The sequence below is a fragment of the Mus caroli genome, unplaced genomic scaffold, assembly GCF_978045245.1.
Source record: "Mus caroli unplaced genomic scaffold, Mus_caroli_1 scaffold_5, whole genome shotgun sequence".
Taxonomy (NCBI): domain Eukaryota; kingdom Metazoa; phylum Chordata; class Mammalia; order Rodentia; family Muridae; genus Mus; species Mus caroli.
The window spans coordinates 84,595,989-84,620,833 of NW_028227260.1; the positions used below are offsets into that span (position 1 = coordinate 84,595,989).

The 24,845-nt window shown below is 36.2% G+C and overlaps 1 protein-coding gene across 3 annotated transcripts in view; it reads right to left on the reverse strand.

Moving 5' to 3' along the window:
- Positions 1–24,845, reverse strand: part of Dmd (dystrophin) — a 2,436,643-nt gene that overhangs the window by 572,678 nt on the left and 1,839,120 nt on the right. For all 3 annotated transcript variants that reach the window (XM_085838134.1, XM_085838135.1, XM_029473188.1), the window contains exon 55: positions 15,325–15,514. In XM_085838134.1, the coding sequence (XP_085694260.1) occupies positions 15,325–15,514 (190 nt within the window). The remainder of the gene's footprint in view (positions 1–15,324; positions 15,515–24,845) is intronic.

Genomic DNA, 24,845 nt, shown 5'->3' on the forward strand with positions numbered 1-24,845 from the left:
GCTAACCAATAACTGGCCCAGCTTGAGACCCATCCCATGGGCAAACACCAATACCTCACACTAATTAATTAATGATACACTGCTATGCTTGCAGACATGAGTCCAGCATGTTGTCCCAGAGAGGCTCCACTCAGTAGCTGACTCAGACAGATACAGACACCCACATCCAAACAGTGGATGGAGATTGGGGACTCTTGGAAGAATAGGAGAAGTAATTGCTGGCCCTGAAGGGGATAAGAACTCCACAGGAAGACCAAGAGAGTCAACTAACCTGGACCCTTGGGGTTCTCAGAGTCTGAACCACTAACGAAAGAACATACATGTTCTCTACCTAAGCCTCCTAGCACATATATAGCAAATGTGTAGCTTGGTCTTCATGTGGATTCCAAACAACTGGAGCAAGGGCTATCCCAAAAGCTGTTGCCTGTTTATGGAATATGTTCTTCTAGCTGGGCTGCCTTGTGTGGCCTCAGTGGGAGAGGATGTGCCTAGTCTCACAGATACTTGAAGTGTCAGTGTGTGTGGGGGGGTATTCCCAGAGAACCCTCTCACCCTCTTAGAGGAGAAGAGGAGGGAAAGGATTGTGGGAGGGAGTGACTGGGAGAGGGGCACTGAGCAGGATGTAAAGTGAATAAGTAAAACAATTAAATTAAATTAAAACAAACAAAGAAATATCATTACTACCCATCATTAGAAATTTTTCATTATCTCTCACTAAAAGTCAGGTATCCAGTAAATAAGAAATTCCTATCCTCTGCTCCACATACCACTGGAAATCATCTTTCAATTTTCTAGCAATATGAACTTGACTATTCTAGGGCCTGCCATAAGTGAAACCACAGTTTAAATTTTGTTTGATTTGCTATGCTAGGCATAATGTCCCTTAAATTGGCTGATATTACTTCACTTTTTCAGTTTGTTGAATTATTTTTGATTCCTATTCAGGATGCTGTTCTGATCATTTAAGAAATTAATTTCTATCATTTATTCAACTTCAATGGGTTGATGGAAAACAAATGTAAAACTTCAGAAAGAGCATTTGGATGAACAAGATCAATAGCGTCTAGAGACAGGTCGATTTGAAATTCATTTTCTATATAGATGAAAGTCAATTGAAAAGATAAAACCAACAAACATCAAAAGATATATGTAGAAAGGTCAGGAAGAGAGTGGAAAGAGATATATTAAAGAGAAAACTAAGATCTTAGAGCTACTATGTGCTCCGATTAGTGACAAGTATCCAAATAAGGTGATTAATGGGTATGCACAAGGCATGTGTTGTATGACTCTTCTTGGAAGTGGTTCCTGCAGCAATAGCTGACCTGCTCTGGAGTATTTAAAGAAGATCATGCATGGGAGACATTCTGGCCTTTACTCAAATTATAGATCAATAAGTGAAATAAGTGACTAAAAATGTAGTAAACCATGAAATTTCATTGAGGATTATATAGCAAAAGCTAACTAGAATCCCTTGTTTGATTGGGGCATAATAGAATATATCTTCTTCTCTGGGTTATTAAAAATACTGTACTTATTTTCATTTCATTCCTTTTCTTCATAGCTAGGTCTAACCTAACCTCTTCTGCCAATTCCCACTACTCTCAGTTCCTCCTCGGAGACATTTCTGTCTTACAAACTATTGATTTTCTTTATTCTGCTGCAGAAAATTCCACTTGTCAATAATAGTTCACCTGAAAGGACACATTCAAGAATTCAGGCAACAAAACCATTATTCTACTAGATATATACATTGTAAGAATATACCCTGTTTCTTTTGTCATGGAAAGCAAATACATTTGCAATTACCTAATCAAGCATTGCACCTTAATAATAACACATTCCCTATCCCCAAATAAGAATATTGCTTCTTTCCCATGGTATGTAAAATTGCTAACTGAACTCACTGCCATCTTTCAAATACAGGGTATAACAGTTTTACCACCATTCATGAAACTATTGTAAAACTAAAAATAGCATTTATGGAGGTAAAATCCTGAGAGGATGTCTTACCAAGTATTTCATAAGTATCCAAGACTCATTCTATCTGGGGCCACAGCATTTAATTGAATCTAGTATTGAAATGCTGAAGTGGGAGCAAAGTATTGGGGTGGAAAATGGCTGGCACAAAGGAGCCAAAATTGTTGGATTCTGGAGAGAATAATTATTTCTCCAAGTCCTAGGAATACACAAATACACGAATACACACACACACACACACACATGGTGAGAGGTGAAAAAAACATTAGACAGGAAAAAAAGAAATTATTTAGAGAATGCAAAGACGATATGTGAAATGACTTGGGATGTTGTAATTATAATACTGAAAAGTCAACATACTAACAGATGCCTCAAGGACAACCACGGATATGGAAGCAAATGGTAATAATTTGTTGCTTTTTCACTATCAGAAAATAGAAATCCTTCCATCTATATGAATGGGATCTCCAATAAATGGTTTATATCTCTTATATTAATGTATCACTCTTTCACAACAAGGCATGATTTCTTCTATCTATATGGGAAATACCCAACTTATGCACACACCTTTGTTCAAGAACTTTTCTTTAAAATTTGATACTGATGAAAGTCTACTTTCTTATCATGGGGGAAGTTGCATGGGCAGAGGGTGTGTATGAAGGGACAGGAAGATGAGTGGGTTTGGGTTACATGATGTGAAACTCAAAAAGAATCAATAAAAAGGTAAATAAAAAAGTCAACATTCTGACATTTCATTTTAATGTAATTTAGAAAACCACATAAACTACAAATGGAGCTCATGTGGAATGAATATCATATGCTGACAAACTAAAATATTTTGAACATGATCAGTATTTAACTGATAACTAAAACATTTTATTTTCAGAATTAACAAAGGTAGAAGAGAAATATTAAGATGGAAATTAAAATATAGTTTTTTTTTTTTAAATACAGTACTGATTAGTCTTTTCCAATTCAATGGGAAATGGAAGGTCTACCATTTATCATATACCAGCCCTGGTAAATTTTCACCAAACACTCAAAAACTCTTCCAGGAAGAAAGAAAAGACAAGAGACTGACAGCAATTCATTACTTGAGTTTTTCTGTACTCTAATTTTTTCTTGACTTTTTAATACTTGTTTGGAAAAAAAATTATGTGGGTCTGGGTCAGGTTCAGAGAAGTGAGTGTTTGTTGAGCTCATTAATTTTCTCCAGTGATTCCTCTTGGCATTCATTTAAAACAATTTTACTTTATTCAATTTTAATTAAATTCTTTAAAATATATTTTGATCATATTCTTTACCTTCTCCCAGCTCCTTGAGATCCTCCCCCCTCCCCAGCCACAGAGTATCAGTTACCTTTCTGTCTTTCAAAAACCAAAACATTTAAAAAGTCAAAACAAAGAAAAAACCAACAAAATACAGTAAGGGAAAACAAAAGCAAAACAAAACAAAGGCTTTTTTTCTTTATTAAGATTTCTGTAAGACCTTGATGTCATTTCCTCTGTTGCTCAGAACAGGAAAAAATAAGTCACTTTTGACAAAGTAGGTTTCCAGAATCTCAGATGTCTAGTTGAAAGCAAAGGATGACAAATCAGTTACTTCCCCAAGGAGGTCGCTATGCAAAACAAAAATTTGTTTTTTTACTTTCAATATGATATATTTATTCTCAAAAAATAGGTTATTAAGGTTTATTTCATCTGGAGATTTTAAAGAGTTTTTTTAGTCAATATTGATATTTAAGAACTAAAATATACTGATGATTAACAAATATTTTTCCTCAGCACTCATGGAAGCCAATGTTTTAGGTTTGTATCTATATATCCATTTCATGTCCATTCTCATACAAATCAAATGAGAATTATTCCTCAGTGGGCCCAGATGACAATGAATACTATGGAAGTGTATCACCAAGTATGAGCAAAAAATATAACTATACTTGCACATATAAATGTGAGAATGAATGTAATGACATGCTAATTATGTTTATTGGGTGCTTACTATAGTGAGGTACAGTTTTAAGAATTTCATAGATATGGCGGGGCGTGGTGGCGCACACCTTTGATCCCAGCACTCAGGAGGCAGAGGCAGGCAGATTTCTGAGTTCGAGGCCAGCCTGGTCTACAAAGTGAGTTCCAAGACAGCCAGGGCTATACAGAGAAACCCTGTCTCAAAAACAACAACAAACAAACAAACAAACAAAACCAAAGAATTTCATAGATATGACTTCATATCAGTTTTATAAAGTACATGAAGTATAGATATGGTTGTTGTTTATTTATAGCAATATAATACAAAAGCAATTAAGAAATAAGTTTATGGTCATCAGGAATCGAAACCATGATTTAAACCTATACAGCTAAACTTCAAAGTATTAAATACTGTCCTCTCTAGTTTTTCTAAAAGGAAGCAAAAGAAAAAAATAACCCATTATTGATAATTCAGAGAAATGCCTTCAGGAATTAAGGAGCAGGAAGAGAGGGGAGTGGATAGGGGGTTTTCAGAGTGGAAACCAGGAAAAAGGATAACATTTGAAATTTAAATAAAGAAAATATCTAATAAGAAATGTTTTATAAAAAGAAGGAAATAGGAGACTTTCAGCTGAGGGAACAAGTATTGATGTCAATATGTGGTATTTTTTTTCACAAGTAGCATTTGGGTAAGGTGAGATGAAGAAGGAGAATTGTAGAATGAACCAGTTGAAATGAAGAACTCAGAGCAGCTGTGATTACTAGCACTAAGCTGGCACTGTCCATAGTCAATCATGGATGGAGAAGGAGCACATGGGTCCTTGTTTAATAAACTACTGGCTACTGAACAATTCCTGGAGTAAGAGTAGTCATTGCTTTCAGTTGTGTACCTGCTGGTGAACACACCAAGTTCTAATTGTTTATTTCAAACCAATGGCCACATAGCTGGTTCCGATTATTTAAGTGTGCCAAGACAAACAAACAAACAAACAACCCCTTTCAGTTTCCCACATGAATGTGGGAGAAGGATTTATAGGAAGTTTGTGTTAGGAAAGGGAGATGGAGATAAGGCATATATTGCATACAAGTATAAAACTGTCTAGGCATGAATATAATTATTAAAAAATACAACTCTAGTCTTGTTTGATGTCCATTTTGTAGAAATCGAGGCTGTTTGGAAAAGATAAAGGAATGAATAAGTTTAGAACTCATCTTTGAGACCAGTCCTGGACAGCAAGGTGAAGGAGTGTACAGGCTTTTTCTTTCTTTTCTTTTTTTTTTTTTTGTCTCATTTCTTTTTTTTTTCAAGTTTTTTTAAGATATTTTCTTCATTTACATTTCAAATGCTACCCTGAAAGTCCCCTATACCCTCCCCCCACCTCCTCCCCTACCCACCCTCTCCCACTTCTTGGTCCTGGCATTCCCCTGTACTGGAGCATATAAAGTTTGCAAGACCAAGGGGCCTCTCCTCCCATTGATGGCTGACTAGGCCATCTTCTGCTACAAGGCTTTTTTGTAATGTTTTAAGAAGTAAAAATATTTTGGAGAGTCATATGTTTCTCTAATTGACAAATAAATATTTATTAAGACACCCATCATACACAATACAGTGTCTTGACAATAGGAATACATAAGTAAATGAATTCACATTTAATCTCTTCTTGCATAAAATCTACATTCTAGTTAGCATTTAGGTTATGCTTTAGGGAGTTTAAACTGCAGGGTGAATTGGAACAATTGCTTGACTAGTTACCATCTAAATTATGCTTTAGGAAGTTTACATATGTGGGTTGGATTGGAACAAGCAGTTACCAGAAATGTGTTGAAACAGATACGAGCAAAGAGTAACACAAATTGTAGTAGTAGTATGTAAAGGGAACTACATATACAATCATGTAAACAAAACCCAGAGTTCAAAAAAGAAAATGTAAAATTGACATAAAAAAGAAGATGTATAAATAAATTCATGATCTGAAGTCTCCCAGAAGAGGGGATACTGTGTTGAATAGCAGGAGATAAAAGACATGGCCTTGCTTGCATCTTACTGAGTTTGCACTTTTTCTGAGATATGTGAGTTAAGAAACTCCAGCATTCAATAAGAAATGTAGGATGAATCTTGCAAAGAGAACAGAATACTTGAATAATTGGTTTAATGGAGATGAGCAGTCAATTTAGAAAGAAATCTAACAGGTAACTGACATATAGGAAGTATTGATTGAGAGGAGATAATGAGATGAAGAAAAATCAAGGGAATACATGGAATAGATCCTCAGGAAAATGATGCATAAAGAACATGTCATTGAGCAGATGGAGAGGGATTTACTACATTTTGTTAGGCCAGTAAGTCAAGAGGAGTGAAATTGTTCAGTGGTCAAGTATAACAGAACAAGCACACACCATTCTGGCAAAAGGAGGCCTTAACAAGAACATTTCCATCTGATCATGACCTGATTTCACAGAGTGCATTTCAGCTGAGAAACATGCAGAAACTAGGAAGAAACATATAAAACAAAATGGATGCCTAGGGAGCCTAATGTTTCTATGGACTGACAGATTCCAATGAGGTGAATGATTTGAAATTTCTTTTTTGATATTTAGGGTTTAGCTTGAATTGCTGAGCCAGCTCAGAGTAATAAGCAGGATATCAGGATTCTCAGAAGGTCAGAAAGTCAAACCGAATTTCAAACACTTATTTCTCCCCATATAGTTTGCAGTTGGTCGACCCTCCAAATAGTTAGCATTTCATGAAAATAAGATTGTGGAAATATTCATACAATCGACATATATAGCACTATGATTGGTCATAGTAAGTATTTAAAGAATATTAGCTATCATTATTTATTATAATAGTTGGGCAAAATATACTATTTTAAATCCCAGGAACACATCTTTCCTGCTAGCATTTGATTTTACATAATTTCCCTCCTAATCTGGAATAGTGAAACACAAATTAGTTTATTTCTAATGATGTAACCATAGATAAATTGCATACTTTCTCCAATTTTATTCTCTGTAATTAAAAATGGAAATAGTCCTAGTACAGCATCCGTTTTTAGAAAATCAGATTAGAAAATGAAAGTATAATTACTTGGGTGATTATAAAATGTAAAAACTGTAGTTATTATTACTTAATGTAACTTTGATTCATTGGCTGTAAAGAGTGCAGTTTTAGATTTATAGCTTCAGTTTGACTTTTGCTTAATAGTAATTAATAATATTAACAAGGACCTTTCACTTAAAAAAGCTTTTCAAAGTGCTTTTATATTTATTACCTTCTAAGTTTATCACAAAGTCTCTGTGAAGTATAAAAGACAATGGTCATTAAAAGCTGTCAAAATTGCCTTTGCAGTATACACAGTGTCTTCTTATTATTAGAGGCTTTTCTTTTTATTTGGAGATATAAAATATATAATCTGATAGTTAAAGTTGTAAATTATTCAATGTAGTACTTCATGTGTACCATTTTGTGTTATTTCCTAGTGACATAGCATATTCAGGCAAGTTGGTTCTGAAGATTTCAATACTTTCTACTAGCATGTTTCAATATGAACAAGATATAACATGTCCAAAGTAGCCCAATCTTTATAATGATGTCTTGAAATTCAAATCACATTAAATCAAAGTAGTTTCACAAATACTTGTATATACCACTCTTGGGCATATACCCAAAATATGCCCCACCATGCTACAGGGGCACATGTTCCACTATGTTCATAGCAGCCTTCTTCATAATAGCCAGGAGCTGGAAAGAACATTTTATACTGAATTCATTTCAAATAGCATATAGGAAGGGATCAGTGAATATCAACACTGGGATGCAGGAAGATTTTAGTAGCATTTAAGTGGATTTCTGGTTCAACCAGGGGGAGTTTCAATAATAATATCAATATATGTGTAAGTAGTATCATTGGTTTCCCTATATAGTTTGCAGTTGGTCAACCCTCCAAATATTTAGCATTTCATGAAAATAAGATTATGGTAATATTCATACAATCAACACATATAGCACTATGCTTGGTCATAGTACTTAAAGAATATTAGTTATCATTATTTATTATAATCTGCCTTTAACTAGGATTTTCTCCATAATTTAAATATGCATTCACAACTGCTTCAACGGAGGTGATTTTCTCATCTATTATGCACAGGTACCTCAAAACAACCACATTCTTGGCATCCCTCCCCACAACTGTTTGTCCTCAAGATTTCTTTGAGTCAATGAAGATGATGACTACCATATTACCTCAGATTATCTCCTCATCACTGCCTCTTACAGAGTGCAGCAAAATACCCTTGTAACTTCCAAACAGCTTTCTTATAGAGTTCCTGTGTCCAATGTCACTCACTGCCTTAATCATTTTATTAAAAACGATAATTAATTTCTTGGTTGCAATATTTGCTGAACACTAAGATATGACAGCTGAAAGACTACAGATGAACTTAAACTTTTAAAAAAAAATAGTGTCAGTGTGTGTGTGTGTGTGTGTGTGTGTGTGTGTGTGTGTGTGTGTGTTGGGGGGGTGGAGAAAAAGCCAGTTTATATTCACTGAGCCTATTTATCACAGTGTTACCTCTTTGGTGGAAAGTAACATGTATCTTATTCTTAATCCTGACTATATCCTGTTAAGTATTATAGTCCCTGTATATGTGTGTCACTGGGACTTGGTGGTTTGGCAGTAAAATAAGAAAGCAAGTGTTAATGAAAACAGAAAGGGACTCGGGATAATGGAGAAAGGGTTAAGAATGGCATGGAGAATGGGGATCTCTCTTTACCACTAAAACCAATTCTCTATTTTATCATACTGTTTATATGACTTACTCTTATCTGATCTACCCAACCTCATTTCTTGTAGCAGCAACTTTATCTACCCATACAGGAGTTTTTCAGGATCTCAAAATAAGCCACTACTATGCCCGTTTCAAAATTGTGACAAGATCTTGCTATGTCGACTAGGCTGACCTCAATATTATCTTTCTGGCTTAGTCTCTCAAATGCAGGAGTTCTCCATAAGTACCACCTGGGACCTTCTTCTGGAATATTCTTAAACATAACTTTCTCTAAACAGCATTTCTCATCCTTTGATTGTAGATAAGAATCATGGCCAGGATATAGTGTGATCAATCTAACTTGAATTTCTTCAAGGTCCAACTTGAGGTTCGGCATATAAAAAACCTTGCCCAATACATAAGCAAGGTTAAAATATGTTATTGAATATTTTCTAGCCTTTAGACAAGTATAGATCTACCTGTCTAGCTTTGAGCACTATGACATGGCTATGCCCTTGGTGTGCTCTCTGACACAAAGTTCCACCTCTCTGTATGTATATCGTCATCACTATACCTAAAGCACCTGATAGATGTTTAGTAAAGACTTTCCAATTTAATGAAAGCTTAAATGGTAGGATTATTACTTGCATGTAAATATGATGATATTTTTACACATGTAGAACAGTAAGAGAACACAAGACAAAAGGCATATATGGAGAATCACCCTGATGCTCTCAAGAAACAATCAAAATAGGCAGATAAAAAAATACAGACAATGAAAACCAATTGGGAACAGTAAATATATTGAAGGTTTCCCTAGAATTAGAGATCCACAGACCATTTCTATTGTACAATATCCCATGAAGTGTGAGGTTTCATTTTATTTATTTAAGGTGCTGATTATACTACCTTGAATGAACACATGGGTCAATATTTTGTATAAGAAATACTGAAGAGTCTAATTTTTCAATTTCCATAATGTATCGGAAGTCAAAACTGTCCTAATTTATAGGTATATTCATATGTATAATTCAAAGTTTACCAAACTGGTTTCTCTGGCAACATTTTATTTAATATATGAGAACTTTTCATGATATTGGTATATGAAATGTTGAAAATTATATAGGTAAATGAATTGAAGTAACTTATGTTGATACACACATACACACCAGAGGGGGGAGGGAGGGGAGATAAAGGGGAGAGGGGAGGAAGAGAGAGAGAGAGAGAGAGAGAGAGAGAGAGAGAGAGAGAGAGAGAGATTCCTTACTTAGTTCTTAGACTAATTCCCAACCACATGCTTGTAGCCAGGCAGCTTCTTCACAGGATAGTACTACAAAGATATCACAGTTTTACTTCAGGGCCCCCAATGGAGGAGCTGGAGGAAGTGCCCAGGGAGCTGGGGGGATCTGCAACCCTATAGGTAAAACAACAATATGAACTAACCAGTATCCTCTCCCCTTCCCCCCCCCCCCCGCAGAGCTTGTGTCTCTAGCTGCATATGTATCAGAAGATGGCCTAGTCGGCCATCAGTGGAAACAGAGGCCCATTGGTCGTGCAGACCTTATATGCCTCAGTACAGGGGAATACCAGGGCCAAGAGGTGGGAGAGGGTGGGTGGGGAAGTGGGTGTAGGAGGGTGTGGGGGACTTTTGGGATAGCATTGGAAATGTCCTGGTTATCAACTTGATTATATCTGGAATGAACTACATTCCAGAAATGGAGTGCACATCTGTGATAGAGATCTTGAGGCTGGAAGAAAGGTTTCTGATCTGGATCTTGACATGGAAATCTTGAGGCATAGTGGCCATGAAAAACTTAGGCTCTGACAAGGTAGTACATGTCTCTAATTCCAGGCAACTCAGGCAAGCAGATCTCTGAGTTCAAGGACAGCCTGGGACAAAGCAATTTCCAGATACAGGTGTGGTTGCACAAATCTTTAATCTGGGCCATACATAAGGACATTAGAAGAAGGAAGATTCACTATTCTTTGACTTCTTGCACTTACTTACCAGAACATCTGTTGGAACCTACTTCCACAGAAGACAAGCATAAACAACTAGCTTCGTGGGACTGAGCAACTACTAGATCATTGGACTTCCCATTCATAGCTGCACATGGTTGAGTAAGTTGAACTACAGTCTATAAGTCATTACAATAAATGTCCTTAATAAATAAAGACATTCCATAAGTTCTGTGACTCTAGAGAACCTTAAGACAGACACCTTTTTATCTGACCAAACTCTATCATATCCTTAAGTGAGACTGTTATGTTTCTAATATTTAATGCCACAGAATATTAACCATATCTTCTATGAATGCTCTAATTTTGTGATGTTGTATATAATGGTCTTACATTTAATTTTCAGAGCAAAGTTTCAGCATCATATTTATAGCCACATTGCACACTTTGGACACTACACCTCATTTGTTAACTTTGTATAACGTCTATTTGGAACTTCCAAGTGAAACATCAGGTATCATATCTTGTTGTACTGCTAATGGGAACGTTATATTTTCAAAGTGAAAAGGGTAATGTAATGTGTGATAATTGTAGCTTTGCCAGATATGGAGTATCCCTATCAACAATGGTTGCTACATATTTTTATTTAGAAAAGAAATGGTGCTACACTTAAGGCAGATGCCAAAGCTTCTACTGTAGAAGGACAATTCTTTTATTTCTAATCTCCAATCATCACTTTCAACTCTATCACTTAAATTTTAACTGGTACATTATTAAAATTTGCATGTGCAATATTCCAAGAAATAGTGTATGCTTTCCTAGGAAAAGCTATAAGTGGCAGATCCAAAGAAAAGATGTACCACATTTATCTCCCATTTTCAAACTTCTTTTATGACTACTCTGTATTTGTGTGTGTGTGTGTGTGTGTGTGTGTGTGTGTGTGTGAGAGAGAGAGAGAGAGAGAGAGAGAGAGAGAGAGAGAGAGAGAGAGAGAGAGAGAGAGAAAGAGAGAGTTTTGGTCATTTGAATATGCTTGGCCCAAGGAATGGCACTATTTGAAGGTCTGGCCTTGTTGGAGGATGTGTGTCAGTGTGGGGGTGGGCTTTAAAGCTCTGCTGGCTGAGGAAGAATTAGTCTTCTCTTAGTGGCCAGTCAAATGAGAATGGAAAACTCTCAGTTCCTCGTGTGCCATGCCTGCCTGGATCCTGCCATACTTCAGCCTTGATGATAATAGACTGAACCTCTGAACCTATATGTAAGCCAACCGCAATTTAAATGCTGTCCTTATAAGCCTTGGTCTTCGTGAGTGTTTGCAGCAATAAAACCCTAACTAAGACAAAGGACCACATAAGATTTGCAAAACTTGTGGTACATTTGCAAAGTTACAAAGTCTTTCATTTATTTAACTAAGTTTTTAAAAAATATTTATTTATTTACGAGATGAACCATTATTTTTATTAACTCTCTTAAGGTCTAAAAGAAAATGTTTGGATGGAAAAAGAATCTGACAAGATCTTGACAAGATCAATTATTAATTCAGTTCTTTACTTTTGAAATAAATGTGCGATTAAGCATTCTTATATGCTCACTGCTCAGGATCTATATGATATTATATAAAAGCTTGGTGGCTTAAATAGTCCATCTAGACTATCACAAGTAACTGTAAGAAAGATGTCTTCACCGTAGTGTGTGAGCAAGCAAAATATTATTCTTGACTTTAGTTAAGAAAACAACCCTTTTTACTAATACACTAGGAAATTTTAATATGTTTCAGGGTGAAATGTATTTACTAATTTTATTAAGGAATCTCATGATTTATAATATATGCAGGACTCATAGACCCCATAAATTATGATTCTTGATGAGAGAATTAAATAGATATTGAAGTAGCTAATAACCAAAGGCAATAGTCAATATAGGAATAATAAGAGTCTTTTTCTCAATATATGGAACAATTGGCAATTTCAGAAAATAATTTTAAAGTATTTATCATTTTTCTCCATGCAGTAACTTTTGTGGAAAACAAATCTGGCTCAATTTTTGAGTGAACAGAGGAAACAAGAACTGTTGAGAGAGCTATTACTTTGATGACACATTTGTGTCCCTTCCTTTTTTCTTTTGATAGTTAATAATACAGTTCAGTATATGCCTGGCGACATATACTTGCAATTCTAATGTTCAGAAAGTCTGAGGCTAGGAATTACTAATTAGAAAGAACCAGAGTACAGGGTGAAAGCATTAGCCTGCACACTTTAAAACCTGAGATCAGAGCCTCAGAATCCATGTAAATACTTGATGTAAATCCAAGATGCCTGCAAGAAACAGAAAGTAGTAACAGAATAATCTCCAGAAGCTCCCAGCTAGGAGAGCAGCAGCAAAGATTTCCAACCATAAGTAATATGGTTAGGCATGGACCAGCATCCAAGGTCCTCCTCTGTTCTCCACACATGTGTTGTATTTGGCCCCCTACAAATAATGAACTGGCTAACAAGTAAAGAATCTGTTTATGAACAATGACAAGAATAACAACAACAACAACAAATCCACTCATCACTTTACACTAAGACTTTTGTTTTGTTTTGTTTTGTATTTGTTTTTGTTTTGTGTTGTTTTTTTTCGAGACAGGGTTTCTCTGTGTAGCCCTGGCTGTCCTGGAACTCACTTTTTAGACCAGGCTAGCCTCGAACTCAGAAATCTGCCTGCCTCTGCCTCCCAAGTGCTGGGATTAAAGGAGTGCACCACCAATGCCTGGCTACACTAAGACTTTTAGGAAGTCCTTCCTTATTCTAAAATTAACATTTTATGACTCCAACATTTTGAATGTTTTACGTGGCCAGCATTAGATCTTAAAGATGCTGAGAGGTTTATCATTGGAGTTTATGTGAGAATAATGATTGAACAAATAAGAAATAAAAAAACATGCACAGATTTGATTAGCACATACATATATACATAATACATACACCATACATACATACATACATGCATACATACATACATACATTTTAAGTAATACAAGAAAGCTAATAGCTCTTTTCAGAGTAATTTCCAATTGTTTTTGAAAGAAAGATAAAATTTCAAAACACAGATGTTCTTTCTTCTCTATTCATACTTAAAAAGAAATATAGCCAGTTTTTAATTTAATTATTCAGAATTTTATAATTTCTAAAGATTATAACTTACACATGAACCATATATATATATATACACATATATACATACACACACACACACATATATATATACACATCTATATTTGTGTATATATATATATATATATATATACACAAATATAGATGATCATGAATATCTTTGACTTCCACCCTACCTGACTTACACTATTTTGAGAGGAAGTCTATTAAATATCTGACAATAAGGTATTTAGGTAATTTGATCAGTTTTAGTTTTCAGCATAATTTGTTTAAAAAGCTATGTAATCAAAGCTATACTATTTATCAATCATAGTTGCAGGAAGAATGTGAACCCATGTACCAATTAAATTTCTACTATGGCTTTGCAACCATTTATAAGGTGAAATACATTTTTATTTATGGAATGGCATAAGCCAAATGAGCTATATCGCTACAATCACTGTAGTGGTTCAGCCAAAATAAAATCTGGATTTTCATGACTTTTACATGGGAGATCTCTGCAGAGATAAAGTCAGAAACTATTTAATTCAAATTACCTCCACAGGAGCAAACAAAACTAGTATCATTGTGGATAGTCAAGTGGGGCCAGAAAGATAAAAAGAGTAATAAGTTCAAGATGTAATAAAATCATTGTTGTTACCTACTGTCTGCACCAAAGCAACAAATTAACCAATTGTCACAACAAAATAGTCTAGGAAAATCTTTAAATTACTATGCCAAACTATATTCTAGATACCAATGATGTGCATTTATATAGACATATAAACTAAAAAGTCAGGTACAAAAGAATGGATATATGGCAATGTTGCAAAATAATTCAGAAAAATCTCATCCCATTAAGAATAAACCTTTGAGACCTACGGAACTACAGAACATGATTCCATTTAAACTATTACTCTAGGCTTCTGTTTTTGCTGTTCATGTACACAGAATTACTAATTTTTGTTTCCAGGAAAAACAACTGTCTGAAAGTTGCACAACCACTAACTATAACAAATTTAGCAATCTCATTCTTATTTTCACAGATCATGTTAGGAAGAAACTACAAAATGTCAGATTAACATTTCAGAATGTATTGGAAAGTAACGAAGGGAAACTGATTGAGTTAGCAACGCTAAATAAAACAGACAGTTCCTACAGATGCTTTCCCTGTAAGACATTAAATAAACAGTGAAAAATGGCAACCATTTTAATTTAATAAACTAAATGCTGAACTTACTTCTCTGAGTTAAGTTTCTGCTTGACAAAACCTATGCTCTTTTGGCAAGTATTTTTCTGGTGAAGTAGATGTGTACTTTCTTGAAGCTCATGGTATTTAATGAAATCACAAATGAGTCTTTTTACTGCCTCTGCCTCTTTTCTTCTTGCCCAATGCTAAACTATATCAAGCTGAGTAAAACAACTTTATTTTTGTCCCCAGTTTGTCAGTATCAAGTACAAATGCTTAGACTGCTTCAGTGGGATTCACTTGCCAGCCAAAGCTGAAACACTCAACTTACTTGCCATGGTTTCATCAGATCTCTGACTCCCCTGGAGTCTTCTAGGAGCTTCTCCTTACGGGAAGCATCCTGTAGGACATTGGCAGTTGTTTCTGCTTCCGTAATCCAGGAAAGAAACTTCTCCAGGTCCAGAGGGAACTGCTGCAGTAATCTATGAGTTTCTTCCAAAGCAGCCTCTTGCTCACTTACTCTGCAAAGGGACAAACAGGCAAATGGAATTCAGAAGCATCAGGATGGTACATGCAATGAACTCAATAAAAGGGGCAAAGATGGTGTGCTGCTGAAGCTCTCCATTTAACCAACAACCAGAACACTAACCTTTTTGTTTAATATTTATTTGTATTTAATCTAAAGGCCTCTTCTTGAAGGAAGGCATGCAAGTGGACCTATTGAAATTAAACAACAATGTGCTGGGCACTTGGCTCAGTGATAGAGTGTTTGCCTACTAAACTCATGGCCTTTGGTTCTATCCCTTGGTACTCCCACAAGAAAATAAATAATAATTAAAGATTTGTATAAAAATGGATACACACACATATGAAAGGGAGAGGTAGAGAGACATTGTGGACCTTATAAATTTTGTTCATAATGATTCCAATATATCTTTCCTTCAACTTTTTAAAGTTTGTGTTGAAGTTAATCTTCATAGGCAGAACCTTAAATTCCCTTCCTGTGGCCATCTTTGCTATAACCCCGAGGCAAGAAACAAGAATGAAATAATTACAGTAAAAAAAATGAGGAAAATACAAATAGAGACTTGAGAGGGGACTACAGAAGGGATGGATTGAAATTGAAGAGAGAAAAAAATACTAAAATGAAGAAAGATGCAAAGGTATCATTTCCCAGAAACAATTGTGTGAACTATCGCCTTGCCAAATACTATCTGGTACTTCCTTAGGTTCATTCTGCATTACCTAGAGTTGAGGACATTTTCCAAAAGAAAAAAAAAAAAAAAGAAAAGGTAGAAACTTACAAATCAGATAGACAGTGGTTCAGTTTCCAGTGTCCTTTGCCTATTGTGTGACATGGCTTCTTACTAACTTCTCTGATTTTTTGTTTCCTGTTCCTCAGTAGCTACTATATGATGAACATCAACTTCACATATTATGACCACCTATAATTCTTAACAAAAATGTTAGTTCTTTCTGCCTACACCTCATCTTTGATTTCCCATTTTCTATAAAATGGAAAAAATAAAAGTGTCTTATGAGAATTTTAAAGATTATACTTTTCAATTGTATGTATTTCTATATAAAGCATATATATATATATATATATATATATAGAGAGAGAGAGAGAGAGAGAGAGAGAGAGAGCATATAATGTGGATATTCATAAAAATGCCCTGAGCAAAAGATCTGCATAATAATAGCTCAGGAGGGAAATTTGCCTTAAGCAGTAACAGTTCCATATAAAAAGATTCAGGTAAATTTTGTCTGCAATGAGGAAATTAGTACTCTATTTAAATGCCTTATTTGCCTTCGTCGACTACACAAACACTTTCTGGGATTAAACATAAGCTAAAAATGGATTTCAAAAAATTGAACACTCGAATATGATACACACTGCTTGTTAAGATGTGATTGTCAATAATTATGCAAAACTGCAATTTATTTTAGCAGCAACTTTATCATGGGATGTGCAAAGCAGGCAATAAACAACTCCTGCCGAGCTGGCGACAGCAGAGCCCCCAGAAGAGCTGTTTATTCATCATGGGCAAGGTTTTTGCTGAGCACACAGTCTTTCACTGTGTAGTCTCAGCATTCATACTGGATAAAAATCTTCTGTCTATGTTAACTGGTAGAGGAGAGAGTATGGTTATGAGGCTACCACTATTAGAAAAACATGACCATTGCACTAAGCTATTTATCAACTCCTAAATAAATGTTAATACTGTACAGATAAAAGGTACCATGGGGTTCTGGTTAGGCAAAGTAGTTAAATCTAGGACAGCTGCAGGGCTAACCCAGAGAGCTGATTTTCCTAGTTGTTAGGTAAAACGTCAAGCCAAATAGAAACACCCAAATTGCTGTCTGTTTATTGGAATTTCAAAATTCTGTGCCATTGTTACAGCTCTGAAAATGTGAATATTAAAAATGGGTATGCACTATATAGAGACAATACTGAGTAGATTCTGACAATCAGTGGTACTGACTGGGGAAAAGAGACAGTTTTATGCAGTTTATACTAAGACTTGTCCTATCTACAGCCTAAAATGCACAATCGAAATAAGCTGTCCCATTCTAGAAAATAAATGTTGGGTTAGACATTGACTTGTTTTTTTAATATAGTCCAATTTCAGATACAATATAATGACATTATGAAAGTCCTTCCTGGCAGAATGAAGCTTAAGAGATTAAACAGTGCATTGTATTTTTGTTGTCATCTTCATACTGGGGCTTTTGACATCTGAGCTCCTCTGCCCTTAAATGAGAAAGACCACTCACCTTCTGCCTCCACAGAAAGTAACCAGTGAAAATACTTTGAAAGCAGTCTGTAGAAAGTCAGAGGAAAGTGCTCTAGCCAGATGATGTGATTTTTTTTACCCAAATCCAACCAGCAGATTTCTGCTTTGTAAATTGGGCCCTTGGGAAAGCAGAGGAACTTTTTTTTTTTCAGGATAGTAAGGCACCATTTTCTTCAAGGATACCCTTGTGGTCTAAAATATTGACAACATCAGGCTGAATATTTCCTCATTCAGAAAATAGTTTAAAAGGAGTTCAATGGAAGCAATGGCACAAAATCTCTCCAAAAGAGATGTTTTCCAAACTTCTTGGATCACAGATACAACTCTTGTTTCCTACTTGCATGGGGGTTTTAATGTCTACAAACTCATTCCTGGGTTCAAGGCATGTACATTGAATGTCTATGTTTTACTTGTCTCAAGTCTACCCAAGGAATAAGTGAAAGGTACATAATTTCCATATCTGTGCATTCAAATTAGCTCTAAATGTGTCCCCTAATTTTACATTTTCCTCAACCATAAGGCTACGGATGGCATATATGATAAATAAAAATATAAAGTATGAGAATCATAAAGAAATAAAAGATTAGCTAAGGAGAGAAGACTAAGAACATGAATTATGTTAAAGTTTGGTTATTCACGATATTCAATCCTATAGATTCTCAAGATAATTTCACTGTATTTTAAAGGTATAATGAGTATATATAAGAAATGCTCTTTAAATTGCAATCTACTGTATTAAATACTTTATATATAACAAAGATTACTTATCACACTTCAAGCTAAGATTTTGGTGATTTCTAAAGGTTGACTTTCTAGTTCTAAGATGTCCTCTCTTTAGTACATATATAAGGAATGGTATGGAACAGTGATTTTAAAATATGGTTCATGGACCAGCAGTCCCAGCAGCAGCATCTGAGAACTTATAAGAAATGCAAATTCTCAGGCCTCAGGATAGACCCACTGAAAGAGGAACTCCGTGGTTGGAGTCCAACCAGCTGTGTTTTAGCAAGCCTTCCAGGCATTTTGAACACATGCTAAACTTCGAAAAACACTTCTGCTGGGAACAAAAGTTTGAGAACTACTGTGTAGGTAGATGCTGGGGTATACTGTTCAGATCCCTGCTTGATATTGGTAGACTTCTTGTCCGGGTTTCTTGGAGTGTTGCTGGCTGAAGTTTTTCAGTGTCAGCATTATTTGAGAATTGGGAACAGTTAAAAGAGCCTCCTGATCCAAAGTTGTTCTCTTCATCACTAAAGCAGGCACAATCCACACACTGGCACACATCTGATATATGGTAAGTCTTGCTCTAGTGCCTCAACTCAGAATGATCCTATGGGTGACCCTGGTTCCTCATTTGGAGCCATGTGGGGCCAATTGTTAACAGTCATACTTTTGCAACATGGCTTCTACTTCTGCCTTATGCTACTTAATTTCCTTCGTTTCCATTACAAGTGGTGATCCTAAGAACCCTTTCAAGTTAAAAAAAAAAAGCTGGACATTAATTGCTTTCTTAGAATCTGTTTTCTAGGAAACTGAATGTACCAGAAGTGTCATGTTAAGGAATTTATGTGGAGAGCTATATACTTTCTCATACAGATTGTGATTTTTCAAAGGAGATAATAGGGTTCTGAAATATCAGCTAGTAAAGAATGTTTGAAGGAATACATTTTTGGAGTTATGAAACAGTGCAAAATTAGATCAGCCCAAGAAACTGCCCATTCAATTACAAAGCAGAGAAAGCATGGTCTACCACTGCTATTAACAAAATGTGTCTGGTTTTCAAGGAGGCAAACAAGTGCCCCCATCTGTCATTGCACACATACACACACACACACACACACACACACACACACACACACACACACACACTGCTCTCTCTGAATAAATCTCTGAGCCTTCACTTTTTATATGAATCTAAACCCACAAATTTGATGTAGAATAATCTTTTTTATTGGATATTTTCTTCATTTACATTTCAAATATTTTGCCTTTTCCAGGTCTCCCCTTCGGAAACGCCCTATCCCATCCACCCATACCCTGCCTCTTTAAGGGCACTCCCTCACCCATCCACCCATTCTCACCTTCTTGCCCTGACATTACCCTACACTGAGGCATCAAACACCATCAGGCTCAAGGGCTGCACCTCCCACTGATGTCCAACAAGGCTCTCCTCTGTCACATATGCAGCTGGAGCCATGGGTCCCTCCATGTGTACTACTTGGTTGGTGGCCCAGTCCCCAGGAGCTCCAGGGCTGTCTGGCCAGTTGACACTGTTGCTCCCCCCATGGAGTTGCAAACCATCTCAGCTCCTTTAGTCCCTTCTCCAAATCCTTCATCAGGGACCCTGTGCTCAGTTCAATGGTTGGCTACAAATACCAGCCTCTGTATTTGTCAGGCTCTGGCAGAGCCTCTCAGGCGATGAATCCCCAGCTGGGGCAGTCTCTGGATGGTCTTTCCTTCAGTTTCTGCTTCACAGTTTGTCTCCATATTTCTTCCTATGAGTATTTTGTTCCCCTTTCTAAGAAGCACTGAAGCATCAACCCTTTGGTCTTCCTACTTCTTGGGCTTCATATGGTCTGCGAATTGTATTTTGGGTATTCCAAGCTTTGGGGCTAATAGATGGAACTAGAAAATATCAGCCTGAGTGAGGTAATACTGTCACAAAAGAACACACATGTTATGTACTCACTGGTAAGTGGATAGGATAAAAGCTTGGAATACCCACGATACAACTTACAGACCATATGAAGCTCAAGAAGAAGGAAGACAAAAGTGTGGATGCTTCAGTCCTACTCAGAAAGTGGAACAAAATAATCAAGGGAAGTAGAAGGTGGAAAGAACTTGGGAGGAAGAGAGGAATGGGGGTAGAAAAGAGGGGCAGGATCAGGTGTGGGAAGATATAGGGGAGATGTACAGAGGTTCAGGAAATTGAACAGAGGTATGTAGCAATGGGGGATGGGGAACTGGGGGTAGTCAACAAAATGCCTCAGACACCAGGAAAGCAAGACACTCCCAGGACCAAATGGGGATGACATTAGCTGAAATACCCAACAAAGGGGAGAGAAAACCTATAGATACCATATCCAGAATTTAGGCACGGCCCCCAGTTGAGGGATTGGCCACCATGCTTCTCTAAATTTTAACCCAGACTTGCTTCTCTCTAAAGGCAATACAGGGGCAAAGAGTGAAGCAAAAACTAAAGGGAAGGCCATCCAGTGACTGTCCCACCTGGAGATCTATCCCATATCCAGCCACCAAACCTAGACACTGTTACTGATGCCAAGAAGTACTTGCTAAAAGGAGCCTAATATGGGAGTCTCCTGAGAGGCTCTGCCAGAGCCTGACCAATACAGAGGTGGATGTTCACAGCCAACTATCAGACTGAGCACCTGAACACCAATGAAGGAGTCAGGGGAAGGACTGAAGAAGCTGAAGGGGTTTGCAACCCAATAGGAAGAACAACAATATCAACCAACCAGACTACCTACAGCTCCCAGGGACTAAACCACCAACCAAAGAATACGATGGAGGGACCTATGGCTACAGCTTCATATGTAGCAGAGGATAGCCTTATCTGCCGTCAGTAGGAGGAGAGGTCCTTGGTCCAGTGAAGGCTAGATGCCCTGGTGCAGAGGAATGCTAGGGCGGTAAAGCAGGAGTTGGTGGGTGGGTAGGGGAGCACTCTCATAGAAGCAGGGGAAAGGGGGTAGAATAGGTTAACAACATGGACAGAAAAACAGGATCCATCATTCTATTCCATACAAGAAATACACTTCAGCAACAAAGATAGACATTACCTCAGAGTAATGGAGCTGGGAAAAGGTTTTCCAAACAAATGGACCCAATAAGCAAGCTGAAATAGCCTTTCTGTTATCTGATAAAATAAACTTTCAAACAAAATTAATCAAAAAAGTGATTAGGAAGGCACTTCATGTTCACCAAAAGAAAAATCCACTGAGATGATGTCTCAATTCTAAACACCCTTGCCTAAGTGCAACTGCAACCAAATTTGTAAAACAAATATTACTAAAGCTTAAATCACACATTGAACTCTATATGTTAATAGTGGGAGATTTCAAAACCCTACTACCACCAAAAGACAGATCATCTAAACAGAAACTACACAGAGAAATACATATACATTTGATACATAGCAGACATTATGTATCAAGTGGACCTAACAGATATCTACAAAACATTTCACCCAAACACAAAAGAATCTACCTTTTTCTCAGCATCTCACAGAACATTCTCAAAAAGTGCCCATATACTCAGTCTTAAAGCAAGCCTCAACAAATACAAGAGAATCAAAATAACACCTTGTATCTTATCCAACACCATGGATCAAAGCTGGACTTCTAGAACAATAGAAACACTGGGAAGCTTACAAACTCATGGAAACTGAACAACTTTCTATTTAATGACCACTGAGTTCAGGAAGAAACAAAGAAAGAAATTAAAGACTTTTTAGAATTCAATGAATATGAAGGCACAACATACCCCAAACTATGTGACACAATTAAGGTAGTGCTAACAAAAAAGTTCATAAAACTAAGTGCCATCATAAAGAAATTGGAGAAGTCTCAAACCAAGAATTTAAAAGCACATCTAAAAGCTCTTGAACAAGAAAAGAAGAAAATACACCCAAGAGGAATGGATGGGAAGAGATGATCAAAATCAGGGCTGAAATCAATACATAAAAGCAGGGCTGAAATCAATACATTAGAAACAAAAAGAACAATACAAAGAATCAATAAAAGCATGAGCTGGTTCTATGATAAAAACAACAATATAGACAAACCCTTAGCCAAACTAACTAAAAGGCAAAGACACATTTTACATATTAATAAAATCAGAAATGAAAAGAGGGACATAACAACAGACACTGAAGAAGTTGAAAGAATCATTAGGTCTCACTTCAGAATCCTGTACTCCAAGAAATTGAATCAAAAGGAAATGGAGAGTTTTCTTGATAGATTCCACTTATAAAATTTAATCAAATTCAGTTAAACTATCTGCATAGACCTACAACCTCTAAGGAAATAGAAGAACAAATTAAAAGTCTCTTAACCAAAAAAAGCCCAGGGCCAGCTTATTTTAGTGCAGAATTCTACCAGACTTTCAAAGAAGAGGTAATACCAATACACCTCAAGGTAGTCCACAAAATAGAAACAGAAGGAACATTGCCAAATCATTCTGTAATAACACAGTCACCCTGACACCAAAACCACACAATGTCTCAACAAAGAAAAAGAATTTCAGACTAATTTACCTTATGAACATTGATGGGAAAATATTCAATAAAATACTAGCAAATAAAATGCAGGAACACCTTAAAAAGATCCTCTGTCAGGATCAAGTAGGCTTCATCTCAGGGTTGCAGGAGTGATTCAACATACAAAAGTCCATCAATGTAATTGGACATGTTAACACTCAGAAAGACATAAACCCACATGAACATCTCATTACATGCTGGAGAAGCCCTGGACACAATTCTATGCCCCTTCATGATAAAAGTTTGGAGAGATTGGGAATACAAGCCCATACCTAGCTACAATAAAGGCAATATATAGCAAGCCAATAGCCAACTTCAAATTCCATGGAGAGAAACTTAATGCAATTCCATTAAAATCGGGGAAAAGACAAGTCTGTCCCCTCTCTCCATATCTACTCAATATAGTATTTGAAATTTTAGCTAGAAAAGTGACACAACTAAAGAAGATCAGGGGGATAAAATTTGAAAAGGAACAAGTCAAAGTATTTCTTTGCAGATGATATGATACTAAATATGTGTGACGCCAAAATTTCTACCAGAGAACTTCTACGGCTGATAAACACCTTCAACAATGTGGCTGGATACAAAATTAACTAAAAACAACCTTTATCCCTCCATCATCAAATGATAAATGAGATGAGAAAGACATTAGGAAAACAGCACCTTTTAAAATAGCCACAAATAATATAAAGTATCTTATGTCACTCTAATAAAACAAGTGAAAGACATATGAAAAGAAGTCTTGTAAAAACTGCTGAAGATACCAGAAAATGAGAAAATTTCTCATGCTCACAGATCAGTAGGATTATCATAGTAAAATTTGCCATTGTACCAAAAGCAATCTACAGATAAATGTAATTTCTATTAAAATTCTAAAACAATTCTTCATAAACCTTGCAAAGTAATTCTCTGCTTCATATGGAAAAATAAATGAAATAGGATACCCAAAACTAACATGTAGAATACAAAAACTTCTGGAGGTATCACCACCCTTGATCTCAAGCTCTACTACAAAGCAATAGCAATAAACACTTCATAGTATTGGTACAGAAACAGACACAGTGATAAATGGAATCAAAATAAACCCATATACTATGAACTCTTGATTTTTTTTATAAAGAAGCCAAAACCATTCAATGGAAAAAAGAGAGCATCTTCAACAAATGGTGCTGATTTAATTGGATGTCTTCCTGTTGAAGAATGCAAATAGATCAATATTCATCACCCTGCTCAAAACTCAAGTCCAAGTGGATCAAGAACCTCAATATTAAACCATATACACTAAATCACAGAGGAGAAAGTGGGAAGTAGCCTTGAGAGTATTGGTACAGGAGACAATTTTCTGAACAGAACACCAATGGCTCAGGCTCTAAAATCAACTATCCATAAATAGATATTGAAACTGAAAAGCTTTGTAAGGCAAGGGAAACTGTCAAGAGAACAAAATGGCACCCTGCAGATTGGATAGGATCTTTACCAATACTGAGGGTCAATATCCAAAATTTATATAGAACTCAAGAAATTAAACACCAACAACCCAAATAACCCAATTAAAAAAAAATAGGGCACAGAGTTAAACAGAGAATTCTCAACAGAGGAATCATGAATGGCTGAAAAGCACTTAAAGAAATGTTCAAAGTCCTTATTCATCAGGGAAATGCAAATCAAAACAACTTTGAGATTTTTTTCTTACACTGGTCAAAATGGCTAAGATCAAAACCTCAAGGGACACCACATGCTGGTGAGGATGTGAAGCAAGGGGGAAATTCCCCTGTGGCT